At 41.5% G+C, this 14,141-nt stretch overlaps 1 protein-coding gene across 4 annotated transcripts in view; it reads left to right on the top strand.

The window, feature by feature from the left end:
- The window catches only part of SYNE2 (spectrin repeat containing nuclear envelope protein 2), a 350,331-nt gene that overhangs the window by 156,665 nt on the left and 179,525 nt on the right, over positions 1 to 14,141 (top strand). For all 4 annotated transcript variants that reach the window (XM_066342067.1, XM_066342066.1, XM_066342065.1 and 1 more), the window contains exons 32-34: positions 2,166 to 2,316; positions 12,368 to 12,526; positions 13,735 to 13,896. In XM_066342067.1, coding sequence (XP_066198164.1) covers positions 2,166 to 2,316; positions 12,368 to 12,526; positions 13,735 to 13,896 — 472 coding nt within the window. The remainder of the gene's footprint in view (positions 1 to 2,165; positions 2,317 to 12,367; positions 12,527 to 13,734; positions 13,897 to 14,141) is intronic.

The following is a 14,141-nucleotide window of genomic DNA, read 5'->3' as shown; positions in this document are numbered from 1 at the left end:
AGTATCTTGTCTGACTCTGACCCTCCTGTCTCCCTCTTGTAAGGACCCTTCTGATTATATTTTGCCCACTGAGATGATTCAGGACAGTGTCCCATTTTAAGACCCTTGACTTAATCGTGTCTGCAGAGTTCTTTTTGCCATTTAAGCACATTCACAGGATCCAGGGATGAGCACATGGACATCTTTGGGGGTTCGGGGCATTATTCTGCCATACCATCGAGGTACTCAAATGGCAGATGTTGCCTAACTTTGCCACCGTCTTTCCTACAGGGCCTAGGCAAGGCCAGAAGTTTCAAGTGTGTGACAGCCATTACCTATCAGTCCTAGTTGGTAATTTTGCTGAACCTTTTCCCTCCGTGCCTTCTGCCCCTTACTCTCTGCCTGGGGCTGGGAGTGGTCGGGAGGACTGATTCCTAGGCCTGCAGTACTCAGGCAAGGGTTCCAGGTGAGCTAGGAAGTGGGAATGACTAGTAGGGTAGTAGAGGATGAGGAAAGAGGGAGGGCAGCATGGCCTTGACCATCCACTTTTTTAGCACGTGGTTGGGCAACTCCTCCGGGCACCCTCCTCTTTCCCTCCGGGCACCCTCCTCTTTCCCTCCGGGCACCCTCCTCTTTCCCTCAGGGCACTCTCCTCTTTCCCTCCGGACACCCTCCTCTTTCCCTCCGGGCACCCTCCTCTTTCCCTCCGGGCACCCTCCTCTTTCCCTCCGGGCACCCTCCTCTTTCCCTCAGGGCACTCTCCTCTTTCCCTCCGGGCACCCTCCTCTTTCCCTCCGGGCACCCTCCTCTTTCCCTCCGGGCACCCTCCTCTTTCCCTCTGGGCACCCTCCTCTTTCCCTCCGGACACCCTCCTCTTTCCCTCCGGGCACCCTCCTCTTTCCCTCCGGGCACCCTCCTCTTTCCCTCCGGGCACCCTCCTCTTTCCCTCAGGGCACTCTCCTCTTTCCCTCCGGGCACCCTCCTCTTTCCCTCCGGGCACCCTCCTCTTTCCCTCCGGGCACCCTCCTCTTTCCCTCCGGACACCCTCCTCTTTCCCTCCGGGCACCCTCCTCTTTCCCTCCGGGCACCCTCCTCTTTCCCTCCGGGCACCCTCCTCTTTCCCTCCGGGCACCCTCCTCTTTCCCTCCGGGCACCCTCCTCTTTGCCTCAGGGCACTCTCCCTCTTTCGGGCACCCTCCTCTTCGCCTCAGGGCCCTCTCCCTCTTTCCCCTGGAAGCCCGGGGCAGATCAGTAAGCAGCTATTGCTGTTGTTAGTCCCTGGGCACCTCAGCGCTCTGCCGATTTCCCTGAACTCTGCCATCAACGGTCCTTTCATCACAAACACTCCGCCTGAGTACACCTTCCCTCCGGAACCGAGGATACAGCAGTCCAGACAAAGCCTGTGTGTGATATTTGGTCTGGCCCACCATTCAGTTTTACAGAGGAAGGAGTTGAGGTTCTGAGGCCTGCAGTCACTTATCTAAGGTCACATGACTAATTAGGGTCCAGCCAGCCGTAACTAGAAACCAGGTGTCCTAACTGTCATGTCATCTCTACTATACTTTTTATTTTTTTATATAGTAAACTTAAAATTTTTTTTTAAATTTATTTATTTTCTCGAGAGAGAAAGGGAGTGGGGAAGAGAGAGAAGAATATCGATCTGTTCCCGTATGTGCCCTGCCGGGAGATCCAACCAGCAACCTCTGCACTTCGGGACAATTCACTAACCTACCGAGCAATCCAGTCAGAGCTGTACTATACTTTTGAAAAAAGGGCTAAATCTAGAATAAGTACACACAAACAACCGATGGCTTGCTGAATTAATATTAATATAATCTTCAAGAATAATTCTAGGCAGGCACAGTGCTGGTTAAGGGTGAAATTGAGATACTGATTCCTTAACGTTATGAATCGTATGTTTCTTTCTAGAGTGTTCATTGGGAGACTTTTTTTTTATATTGATCAAGTGAAAACAACAATCCAGTGGTTATTTTTACCACCTACTTGCTAAATAAATATATGTGCCGTCCTCTTTAGGTTACATTGATATAACTATTATAAACCATGTCAAGAAGAAAAATCCTTCTCTAACTTATTAGTCATGATTGTAGGATAGTTAAAAAGAGGAAGAATGGCTTTGCTACTTTCAGACATTTAGCTGTCTTACCTGTTTTCCTTTTGTATAGCCTTGACCAATGTGAAAGAGTTTTGGAGCTCTTAAAACAATATCAGAATTTGAAAAGTGTCCTGACAACCTTGATTCAGAAAGAAGAGAGCGTCATCTCCCTGCAGGCCTCGTACATGGGAAGGGACAACCTGAAGAAAAGGAGAACAGAGGTGAGTCCGGTTCCAGAGGGGTCTCCACGCGGCCTTGGTCGTGAGCCCGCCGGTAAAGTGGAGATTATAAACAGAATCACTTGCAACCCTTGGTTTAAAAAGAAGTTCCTAATGACTCTGTTTTACCAAAGATCTAAGAATTTATTGAATATATCTGCGGAGCTTAGAAAAAAATTCAACCTCCAAGGTCCCAAGTTGATACTGTGTCGCTTCGGTTTGGGTTTGGATACTGGTCTTGTTGACGTTTGGGGTCACCCCCGCTGCTAGCTCTGTACGGTGGTAACAGTCTGTTGTGCTCACTGACCTTCTACCTCCAAGGGACCTGAGACGTCACTGCAATCTCGAGAGTGAAGAGAGGAGGGAAACCCCCTCTGTCATTAGTGGACAAAGGAAAAATTATATTTTTATTTGCTTTCTTTTTTAATTTATTTTTTCATTTTTCCGAAGTTAGAAGTGGGAAGGCAATAAGACTCCTGCCTGTGCCTGACCGGGACCCACCAGGCATTCCCACCAGGGGGCGATGCTCTGCCCATCTGGGGCGTTGCTCTTTTGGTGCTATAAGCATTCTAGTGCCTGAGGCGGAGGCTGTGGAGCCGTCCTCAATGCCTGGGCCAACTTTGCTCCAATGGAGCCTTGGCTGCAGGAGGGGAAGAGAGAGACAGAGAGGAAGGAGAGGGGGAAGGGGGTAGAGAAGCAGATGGGCGCTTCTCCTGTGTCCCCTGACCGGGAATCAAACCTGGGACTTCCATAGGCCGGGCCGACACTCTACCACTGAGCCAACCAGCCAGGGCCTTTATTCGCTTTCTTTAAAGTGCGTGCATTGATCTTTAGGTTGTTCTATAGCCTCACCAATCACAAGTTCATATTCTAAGAAGAATAACATTTTTGGACACTAGGTGTCATTATTCTCTATGATTTTATGTGATTATCAATCAGAATGGCAGAAAAGGAGAGAGCTAGAAAAGACTACACTACACTGTATGTATGTTCACCAGGACATTGCTTTTCCGGGTGGTTTTATGAGCTCTATGCTCAAGTGCTATCCAAGTGTCATAAGCATGTATGGAACTTAGACTACTTGACTCAGCTGTTGTTTAAAAAAGCAATTTTATTAAACTCCCCAGTTGCTGAGAGTAACATCAATAGAAGCCTACATAGACCAGGTTTTTACAGACAATTTATTCTTTATCTGGAACTCCTGTCCCTGAAGCTGAAGTAATACTCAGGTTACAGACACGTGAGCCACGTAGCCACAGACTAGGAATAGCCCCTGTCAGGGACCCACTATCTCAGACTCAGCTTCTTGAAGCTGACTAATCAGAGTCTTATTTAAATACACAGTATGTGACTGTGTAACTGGTTTCCTATTAGACTTAATTGAGGGACACCACCAGGACCGTGAACAGTCAGTCAGTTGGGGATGCTCAGATGCGACCTGACTGGTTCCATCCAGCAGAGGCGGCTTCTGGGTTTGGCGGTCGCAGGGTCTAGGAAGATTCTGTCCTCATTCCAGTGGGTGTAAGGAACTGTGGTTCCCCTGGTTCTTGGAGAATCCAACAGGATGTACCGTGCAAGATCCCCTCAACCTGTGTTGCGGTTCACACAGCTGCTCTTCTTCTGTGCCCCTGATAGCGCTTTCCCCGCTGGTACTCTTATTTCAAAACCAAGAGGTCTGCGCCTTACCACAGACCTAAGTCCCTGCCGTGTGCATGGACAGACATTAGCCCCTCTTGCTTGGCCCCTGTTCCTGGTTCATGCTAATCCTCCTCAGCCCCCCGCGTCCTACCTTTGTCCTGTTAAGTGGGATCCAGTTACCAGCATAAAGCTATCTCTGTCCGATTTTGTGAGGTAACATAGGTAAAGCACCTAGCCGAGTGCCAGGGACTTACCCTCATACTGAGTGTCAGCCATGATGGCCCGCTCTGTGTGTGTGGTTGGGGAGCAAGCAGACTTTCCTCTACCCTCCAGGCAGTTTTTTCAGCTGGTCTAATAATCAAACAGACATGAGACAGATTAGCAAGGGGAAATCATTAAATTTAATACATCTGTTTGGGAACCCTGTATAAGGAGAGAATCAGCAACCCCACGTGCATTAGAGGTTCAAAGACAAAAAGCAAAATGGGTATGTAGGACATTCTGAGCTAGGGATGGGGTAAGGGGCCTGGGGGACTTCAACGGGTTATTGCAGGATGATAAGCAGAGCAGATGTTCAGTAATTAGAAGTTTACCCTGCCCTATAGATAGGTCAAAACAGAGTATCTCTCACAGTCTCTTTTTATGGGCACGGCCACTAATTCAGGTAGTCAGTGGGGGGTGAGGAAGAAGATTTTCTTGAGTCCCTCAGCTAAAGTTGACTAGCTTAAAACAATCCATAGGCCACAGAGGCACATCTTGTTGTGACTCATTCTAAACCCCCAGATGGTCTATCTGCAATATTAAATGCTCCCTCTTCTCAGGAGGTTGAGTACTCTCCCACCACCCATAACTGCATAACGAGCCCCATAGCTGTAAACTGTATACGGTACTTCCTGGCCAGTAACACTTCCTTCCATCACCTTTGGGCGGGTGGCCCCTCTCCTGTGGGAGTATCCCTTAATGAAATCTAAGTCCAGGCGTCGGCCCTTCTGCCGTCACTAGTGCCTCTACACTATTGTCCTAGTCTGTTTGGGCTGCTACAAGGAAAATGCTATAGACTGGGTGGCTTATAAACAACAGAAATGTATTTCTCACAGTTATGGAGACAGTTCTCACAGTTTTGTAGCACTGTCGTTGACCCCCTCCCCAAATCTATGTTCTTCTCATATGCAAAGTTTATTCATTCCATCTCACCAGTCCCAAACGTCTTAACTCACTCCAGAATCACCTTTAAAATCATAGTCCAAAGTCTCATCTATAGATCTTGTAAATCAGATATGAGTGAGACTCAAGGTATGTTTCATCTTGAGGGAAATTTCTCTCCAGCTGTGAACCCATGGAACCAAACAAATTAAATACTTTAAAAATATAGTGGTTGGACCAAGATAGGGTAGATATGTCCATTCCAAAAGGGATAAATAGGAAAGAAGAGAGTTAATGGGTTCCAATTAAGACCAAAACCAGGCCCTGGCCAGTTGGCTCAGTGGATCGAGTCGGCCCAGTGCATGGATTTCCTGGTTCAATTCCAGTCAAGGCACACATGAGAAGCAACCATCTGCTTCTCTTCCCCCTCCCTCTCTGCCTTCTCTCCCTCTTCTCTTTCTGCAGCCAGTGGCTTGATTGGTTCAATCATGGCCCTGGGCACTGAGGATAGCTTGGATGGTCCTGATGTGTCAGTCTCAGGTACTAAAAATATCTTGGTTGACCCTGGCCAGTTGGCTTAGTGGTAGAACGTCAGCCCAACCTGTGAATGTCCCAGGTTCAATTCTTGGTCAGGGCACACAGGAGAAACAACCATCTGCTTTCCCCCTCTCCCTGCCCCTTCTTTCTCTTGCCCTCTCCTCCTCTCCCACAGCCATGGCTCAACTGGTTCAAACCCATTGGCCCCAGGCACTGAGGATGGCTCTGTGGATCCTCCGCCTCAGGTGCTAAAAATAGCTCAGTTGCAAGCATGGCCCCAGATGGAGTGTTGCTAGGTGAATCACAGTTGGGGCACTAGTGGGAGTCTGTCTATCTCCCCTCCTCTTGGAAAAGAAGAAAAATATATATATATCTCAGTTGATTCAAGTATTGGCCCCAGATGGAGGTGCTAGGTGGACCCTAGTCAGGGCACATGTGAGATGCTGTCTCACTATCTCCCCTCCTCTTACTTAAAAAAAAAAAAAGACCAAAACCTAACAAGGCAAACGATATTAAACCTTAAATCTTGAGGATAATCCTCTCTGGCCTGATGCTCTGCTTCTAGGCCACCTGGATGGCAACTTTACCCCCATGGCTTGGCTTGGTGAGCCCCCCCCCTCCAGTAGCTCTCCACAGGAGCCCCTGCAGCTCTCCTGGGCTGGGGTCCTACACACTCAGTGCTCCTGGCCTGAAGTCCTGCACTTGTAGTTGTTTTCTTTGTGTCCTTACATGGTGGAAAGGTTAAGATAGCTCTATGGAGTCTCTTTTACAAGGGCACTAATTCTATTCATGAGAGCACCACCCCCATGACCTAATTACTTTCCAGAGGGCCCATCTCCTAATACCATTACATTGGGGATTAGGGTAAGAGCTTCTTAAGAGTTTTTTATTAAATAACAAAAAACTTGTGATTGTTTCACAGCAGTTTTAACCATGGATAAATCAAAGAGTTAGTGCTTTTACTAAATTATTTCTATACATAATATGATTTCATATATGTATGATATTTAGTAATAATATTGTTTTCTTAAATGTGCACTCATAGATGGAAGTGATTATTATAATTAAGTTTAATTTTTTATTATTCTTTTAAAAATTGATTTTTTTGCCTTTTGAAAGTCAGTGAAATGAGCGTTCAACATTGCTGATGAGAGTGTATTCATACTACTGTTTTGGAAAACGCTTTGACAATATTATTGAAACAACCTTGAGAATCTTTCTACCATTTGACCAAATTTCACTTCTAGGAATCTTTCTTAAGAATAAAATCTTAAATATATAAAAATCCTCATGTCAAAAATAGTCATTGCAGCACTTAACAAATTTACTAATTTCCTTATTTCTTCAGTGGTCGAACCACATGGCCTTCTGTTCCAGTATATGACTCACCCCTGAACCTGAGCAAAACTGAAACCAAAAAAAGTTTTGTCTACAATGAGGATTATCATGTGGCTTGTGGTTTTAAGCTGCACTATTACTATGTATTAGTAATAAAAGAATAATAATGATGATAATAACTTACCATTGATTGATGCCTTAGTCATTGTGTGCCAAGTACTTTGCATATTATTATGTTTTGTCTTATTCTCATAGTTACTTTTATTATCCCTTTATATTGGTGAGAAAACCACGGCTTAGAGAACATTGGCAGTGACTGTAGGGGTTGTAATGTTATTAAGATGATGTTATGAAAAGAACAAAGAATTTCCAACCCTGCCCCTCCAGTCTTCATAATTTGTTGTAGGATTGTCAAGGGAGACATATATGAAGAAAAATTAATACCAAATAGTACCCCTTTATTATTACCTGCATGAATGCCCAAAAATATCCTTGCAAGTGCTCTGATGAAAAATGGGTTCAAGCATGAAGGCTAGCCTAAATGTCTCCAGGGCCTTTAACTTGACCTGGTCCAAATCCAGATCTTGAAATTTTATCACACACTTTGGTCAGCTGCACAGAGTAGCTCAGGTATTGATGCAGTGACCTGGCTTCTTCTTGTGCAGAGAGGGACATAATGCTGGTCTCAAGGAGCTATATAGGTATACTTCATCATATCAAGCACCAAGAGGGATACAACATGAAGCAGGAAAAAAAAAAAGCATATCCATGTTGATCCTGCTCACTAGTAAATGTGGTCTAATTTCTGTCTTGGAATTTGGACAGTCATTTTAGCAACTTGGGGATAGAGGTTAAGTCACTTACCCAGAATTATATGGCTAGTGAATGAATGGTAGACTTATTAAAGCCCAGCTCTCTCTGACTGCAAAGTCGTGTTTCAGTCACAGTGATGGTGCCTTCCCTGAAAGATATTTGAAGCATGGGTGTGGCAGAAGTAAAAATTGGTTAGCCTTGCTTTCTCTGTACCCCTTTCTCAACTGTAGTGGTTTGCTCACAAAAATGTATTTTTAAAATTATTAAAATAATTGTAATTACCTTTAGGAAAGATATAAAAGTTCAAGCTTGTTTTTTTTTCCTTTCTAAATGTGGAGAATCTTATATCTAGCACAGTGCCTGACATGGGTACTTACGTATTTGCTGAAATAACATTATTGTGTATGGGAGATATAGAAGTACTAGTACACTGGTGGTTAATTATTTTTCTCAGACATTTTTTTTTTACCTGACTGGATAAAAGCAAATTTTAGTACTCCTGATTGTAATACAACTTTCAGTTAATTTTGTGATGACCTAGGTACTGTCTTCAGAAACAATCAGTTTCTGTAGCATGTGTTGTCATGATGCTTTGCACCAGTGGCTGAAATGTGATATCACTGAGAACTTTTGTCCTTCAAAACCATAGAAACCTGGATGTTTATCTAGGATATGGTGCCAAATTTCTACTCTGTTTAATGAAGGACAGAGTGCAAAAGTAAGACTAGAAGGCTCAACTGTCAGGGGACTGTTAGAGTTTGGGAAGTGTCAGAGGGAACCTAGATTCCTTTATTTTCCCTCTTCCATTCATTGTAGGACAACCCCCGCAATTCCTGTCAAAGCCAAGGTGCCCTCTCCTCTCTTCTCCTAACCTGCTTGTGTCAGTTTAACAACAAAGTTCTCAGAATGTATTAAAAATTAGGATGGATACATATTTATATATATATATATATTTTTCATTTAATTGAACAAACATTTATTATTTCTCAATGCAGAGAGTCCTAGACTAGTAGGAAAAACACCTGGGTTTCCTTTCAGCCTTGCCAATGTATTAGTCATCAAGTCAGGAGATAGAAACCTCTGAGTAACTTTTTTGTCATCAAAATTTAAATTTTTTTTAAAATTAAATGTTTTATTTTGAGGGAATTGTAGAGTCACATGCAGTTATAAGAAATGAGCCTGTGTTTTCTTTACTCGTAGGTTCCCTTAAGGGTAAGCTCTTTTAATTTTGTCATTTCAAAATTCTAATACAAATGAAATCATACGGATTGTCACTTTTGGGGATCGGTTATTTTCATACAGCATACCGTAATTCTCTGGAGATCCATTCAGGTTCCTGTATGTGTTGATAATTTGTTCCTTTTTCTTGCTGAGCAATATTCCATGGTATGCATATGCCACCGTTTATTTAACTCTACTCACCCACTGAAGGACATTTGGGTTGTTTCTAGTTTGGGGCTATTATGTATAAAGTTGCTATAAACATTCATGTAGGGGGTTTTGTGTGAACATAAATTTTTATATCTTAGGGATAAATACCCTGGAGTACAGTTACTGGGTTGTATGTTAATTGTGTATTTAGTTTTTAAAGAAAATGCAAATGCCAAACGGTTTTCTGCAGTGACTAGACCATTTTACATTCCCACTAGCAATGTCTGAGTGATTGAGTTTCTCTACATCCTTTCCAATATTAGATATTGTCTTTTTTATTTTAGTCATTCTGGTAGGAATGTAGTGGTATCACATCATGGCTTCAATTTGCATTTCTCCAATTGCTAATGATATTGATCATCTTGTGCTTGCTTGCCATTTGTATGTTTACTTTGATGAAATATCTTTTCATATCTCTTGCCCATTTTCTAATTAGAGTGATTGATATTTTGACTGTTGAGTTTTGAGAGTTCTTTACATATTATAGATAAGGTCTGCGGATATTTTCTCCCCAACTCTAGCTTGTCTTTTCCTTCTCTTAACAAGGTCTTTTGCAGACAGAGCAAAAAGTTTTTAATTTTGGCTAAAGTACAGTTTACCAACTTTTTCTTTCTTGGGTTGTACTTTTGGTGTCAAAGTCTAAGAATTCTTTGACAAAATCCTGAAGATATTCTCCTGTTTTCTCAAATAAGTTTAATACAGTGTTATGGTTGCCATTTAAGACCATCATCCATTTAGAGTTCTTAGGTTAAGGTTCTTGTTTTTGTCTATAGATTTCCAGTTGCTCTAGCACCATATGATGAGAAGGCTCTATTTCCTCTGTTGAATTCTTCTGTACCTTTGTGAAAATCAGTTGGGCATATTTGTGTGAATCCATTTGTGGGTTCCCTAGTCTTCTCCATTGATCTATTTGTCTATCCCTCTACCAACACCATATCATCTTTATTTCTATATATGATAGATTTTTAAATCATTGACCGATTTTTTCCCATTTTGTTATTTTTTTTCAAATGTTTTAGCTATTCTAGTGTTTTGTTTTTTTTGCCACTCTGTATAAATTTTGTAATAACCTTATCTATATCTACAATATAGTAATCCTGGGATTTGATAATTACATTAAATTTGTATATCAGTTTTTTGGAGGGAGAGAACTACATCTTTACTATATTGAGTCTTCTACTTCGTGAACTTGGTATTTCTCTGCTTGTACCTAGGTCTTTGATTTCTTTCATTAGCATTTTGTAGTTTCAAGAATTTAAGTCCTATGCATGTTTCGTTAAATTTATACCTAAGTATTTACTTTTTTGAGTAATTGTAATGGTATATTTTAAACTTCAGTGTTCATAAGTTCATTGGTAGTATATGGAAGTACAGTTGATTTTTATATGTTTATCTTGTATTCTGCAATCTTTCTGAACCTATTTATCAGCTCTAGGAGTATTTTTGTAGATATCTCTTGGGATCTCCTAGATAGATAATCATGTCATCTGCAAACAGGATAATCTCTTGACACCGGATATACATGTCTCCTTTTTATTTTTGTTTGGGGTAAAGTTCTGACTCCCCATTAGGCCTCCACTGGTATCCCCTGGCTCTTCCTTCCAGCTCCGTATGTGGCCTCTACTGGCATCATAGGGGCAAGTGCCTTGTTACTGCCCAGCAGGAATGACCGTCCTGGCTCTCTGCTTGGCCTTCTCTGGCATCCCCTGGTTGGGTGAGGGTGGGGCTTCCGCTTCAGCCTGGTGATATGGATGTCTAGGTTGTACACTTGACCTTTGCTGATATGGTGGGGGTTGGGCCACAGGTTTTTTTATATTATTTGTCTTTATTGAGCGACTCTCTTCTATAATTTTCTGTCTGGCTCGGTTGTCCTACTCTTGTTACTTTGGCTGAAGAGAGTAGGCTTTTCTTGGGGCTTTTTTGTCTGTCGTATTACCAAATGCTGGCTTCTTCGGCACACAGTCTGGGCTTTTGGAGGGAAAATGAAAAGGCAGGAAGCTTACCACCAGGTTGTCCTTAGGAGCTGATACCTGCAGCCGTCCTTCCTTCTTAAACTCTCCACTTTTCAGTCTTTTAAATTAGTTTTGTATATGATGTGCAGGGTTTTTAATTGTACTTAGTGGGAAGTATAGGGAAAAGCCTGTGTACTCCATATTCCCAGAAATGGAAGTCCTTCTAGGGTGCATAATTTTTAGATTTTTGTTCATGGGAAATTTATTTCCAGATTTTATGTAGTCATTAAAAATGTTGGCCCTGACCAGTTGGCTCAGTGGTAGAGTGTGGGCTCGACGTGTGGAAGTCCTGGGTTCAATTCCCGGTCAGAGCACACAGGAGAAGCACCCATCTGCTTCTCCACCCCTTCCCCTCTCCTTCCTCTCTGTCTCTCTCTTCCCCTCCCGCAGCCGAGGCTCCATTGGAGCAAAGTTGGCCTAGGTGCTGAGGATGGCTCCATAGCATCTGCCTCAGGTACTAGAATGGCTCCAGTTGCAATGGATCAACGCCCCAGATGGGCAGAGCATCGCTCCCTAGTAGGCATGCTCCCTAGTAGGCATGCCGGGTGAATCCGGGTCAGGCGCATGTGGGAGTCTGTCACTCTGCCTCCCCACTTCTTACTTCAGAAAAATACAAGAAATAATAATAATAAATGTTTGTGTAAGATTAGTAAATTCAGAGAAACATTAAGATTACATTGGTCAACATTCAAATTTCATTTTACAGTCTTCATTGGTCTTTTCATAAAATAGTGTTTCAGCTTCCATGTTAGAAATAATGGTGTTAGAATCATGAAAGGTTAAACTGGAAGGCATTTTAAGATGTTTTAGAGTTTTGTATGTTTTATTTAGATGAATTTTTTCTTATAAAGATGATTCTCTATTGGAGGAGTCTAGGGACTGTCATTTTTTAAATAACATTGAATGGGTATGCTTTTTTTGATAGAGTGTTATTTCCATGGACAAAAACATGATTTTAGATCATATTTCATCATGCAGAGTGGGAAGAAAGTTGGATGTAGAATTATTGTTAAACCAGATGGTTAGAATTATAAACTATTTAAACTGAGAAAGTGGGACAACAAAAGCCAGCAGTAGAATCAGGTTTCTTATCAGTTTGTCTATGTCAGTAGATCAAAACATGTTTTATACACTTTCTACAGATTGAAATTGTCAAAGAAGAATTTAGTGAACATTTAGAAGTTGTAGACAAGATTAACCAGATCTGCAAAAACTTACAATTTCATCTAAATAAAATGAGAACCTTTGAAGAGCCTCCCTTTGAAAAAGAAGCTAATGTTATTGTGGACAGATGGCTTGATGTAAGTGATTATTAAATTGACTAGAAATTCTATTCTATAATGATTAAATTGTTCTTTTCTGTGGTATCTTTTATTATTTTTTAATCTAATTACAAAACTCAAAACTGCTCATGATAAAAACCTTTAAATATTATGAAGTTCATGACTTAGGAATTACCTTCACAACCAGAGTTTTAGGCAATAAATGGGTCTATAATTTTCTAGATGTAAAATAAACTAGTTAATGTGTTCCTTATCCATGCAAGACATTGATGTTTAACTATACAGTGTGTCCGTAAAGTCATGGTGCACTTTTGACTGGTCACAGGAAAGCAACAAAAGACGATAGAAATGTGAAATCTGCACCAAATAAAAGGAAAACTCTCCCAGTTTCATACCTATTCAGTGCAGTTCGATGTGGGCTCATGCACAGATTTTTTAGGGCTCCTAAGGTAGCTATCCCGTATAGCCTCTACAGACTCGTCACTGACTGATGGCCTACCAGAACGGGGTTTCTCCACCAAACTGCCCGTTTCCTTCAACTGCTTATCCCACCGAGTAATGTTATTCCTACGTGGTGGCGCTTTGTTATAAATGCCCCGATATTCACGTTGCACTTTGGTCACGGATTCAAATTTAGCGAGCCACAGAACACACTAAACTTTGCTCTGTACCATCCATATCTCGACTGGCATGGCCATGGGCTGCTTCGCTGTACACAGGATGTTACGTCATCATCTGCGCTTGCACACATGCTGCCACATCATCCTACAGAAACTGGGAGGGTTTTCCTTTTATTTGGTGCAGATTTCACATTTCCTTCTTCTTTTGTTGCTTTCCTGTGACCAAAAATGCACCATGACTTTACGGACACACTGTACATTTATTTAGTACATTTTTAGTTGAGAACTAATGTTATTTTTTAATTACAAACTAAGAATTTGTGTTATATTTTCATCTGGGGTTTTAAAAGCACCTTTTATTTATTATGGTTTAAAAATTAGAAAGGTTATTGCTTTCGTTGCATAACTTGCAGCACATCAGCTAAGATTATTTTTGTGTGTATGAAAGAACTACATGATATATCAAAACAAATTTTTTGTTGATTAATAAAGCAAAATATCCATTAAAGGTAAACTAAAATTTTATTTAAAAATAGTGTTTGACTGAGACAATGGTTTTTATACTTTTTACTACTGTGTTATTTCATAATGCGTTAATTATGGTAGATAAATGAGAAGACAGAAGACTACTATGAAAATCTTGGTCGAGCTCTAGCTTTATGGGACAAACTTTTTAACTTAAAAGATGTAACTGATGAGTGGACTGAAAAGGTTCTTCAAAAAATGGAATTACAACAACTCACTGAAGAGGAAAGAGAAAAGCTGAAGGTAATTTAACAGATAAAATATATGCCCTTTTTTTTAACACAGTTGACATTTTAATAATGAGTTTGCCTTCTTGAAGCGGGGTAGAGAAATCACAAAGAAATTTTTTAAATTTCATTCATTCATTATTCCTTGAGTGAGACCTGAACCGTCTTGTTTCCTTTATGATATCTGGGAAGATGTTAGCAAATATAATTAATCTGGGTTTTGCAGATACCCTAGGGATTCATGGAAGAAATGACCTTACA

Source organism: Saccopteryx leptura, chromosome 6 (assembly GCF_036850995.1).
Source record: "Saccopteryx leptura isolate mSacLep1 chromosome 6, mSacLep1_pri_phased_curated, whole genome shotgun sequence".
Lineage (NCBI taxonomy): Eukaryota > Metazoa > Chordata > Mammalia > Chiroptera > Emballonuridae > Saccopteryx > Saccopteryx leptura.
The sequence above is the reverse complement of the archived record's forward strand: the minus strand, read 5'-3'. Positions and strand labels throughout refer to the sequence as shown.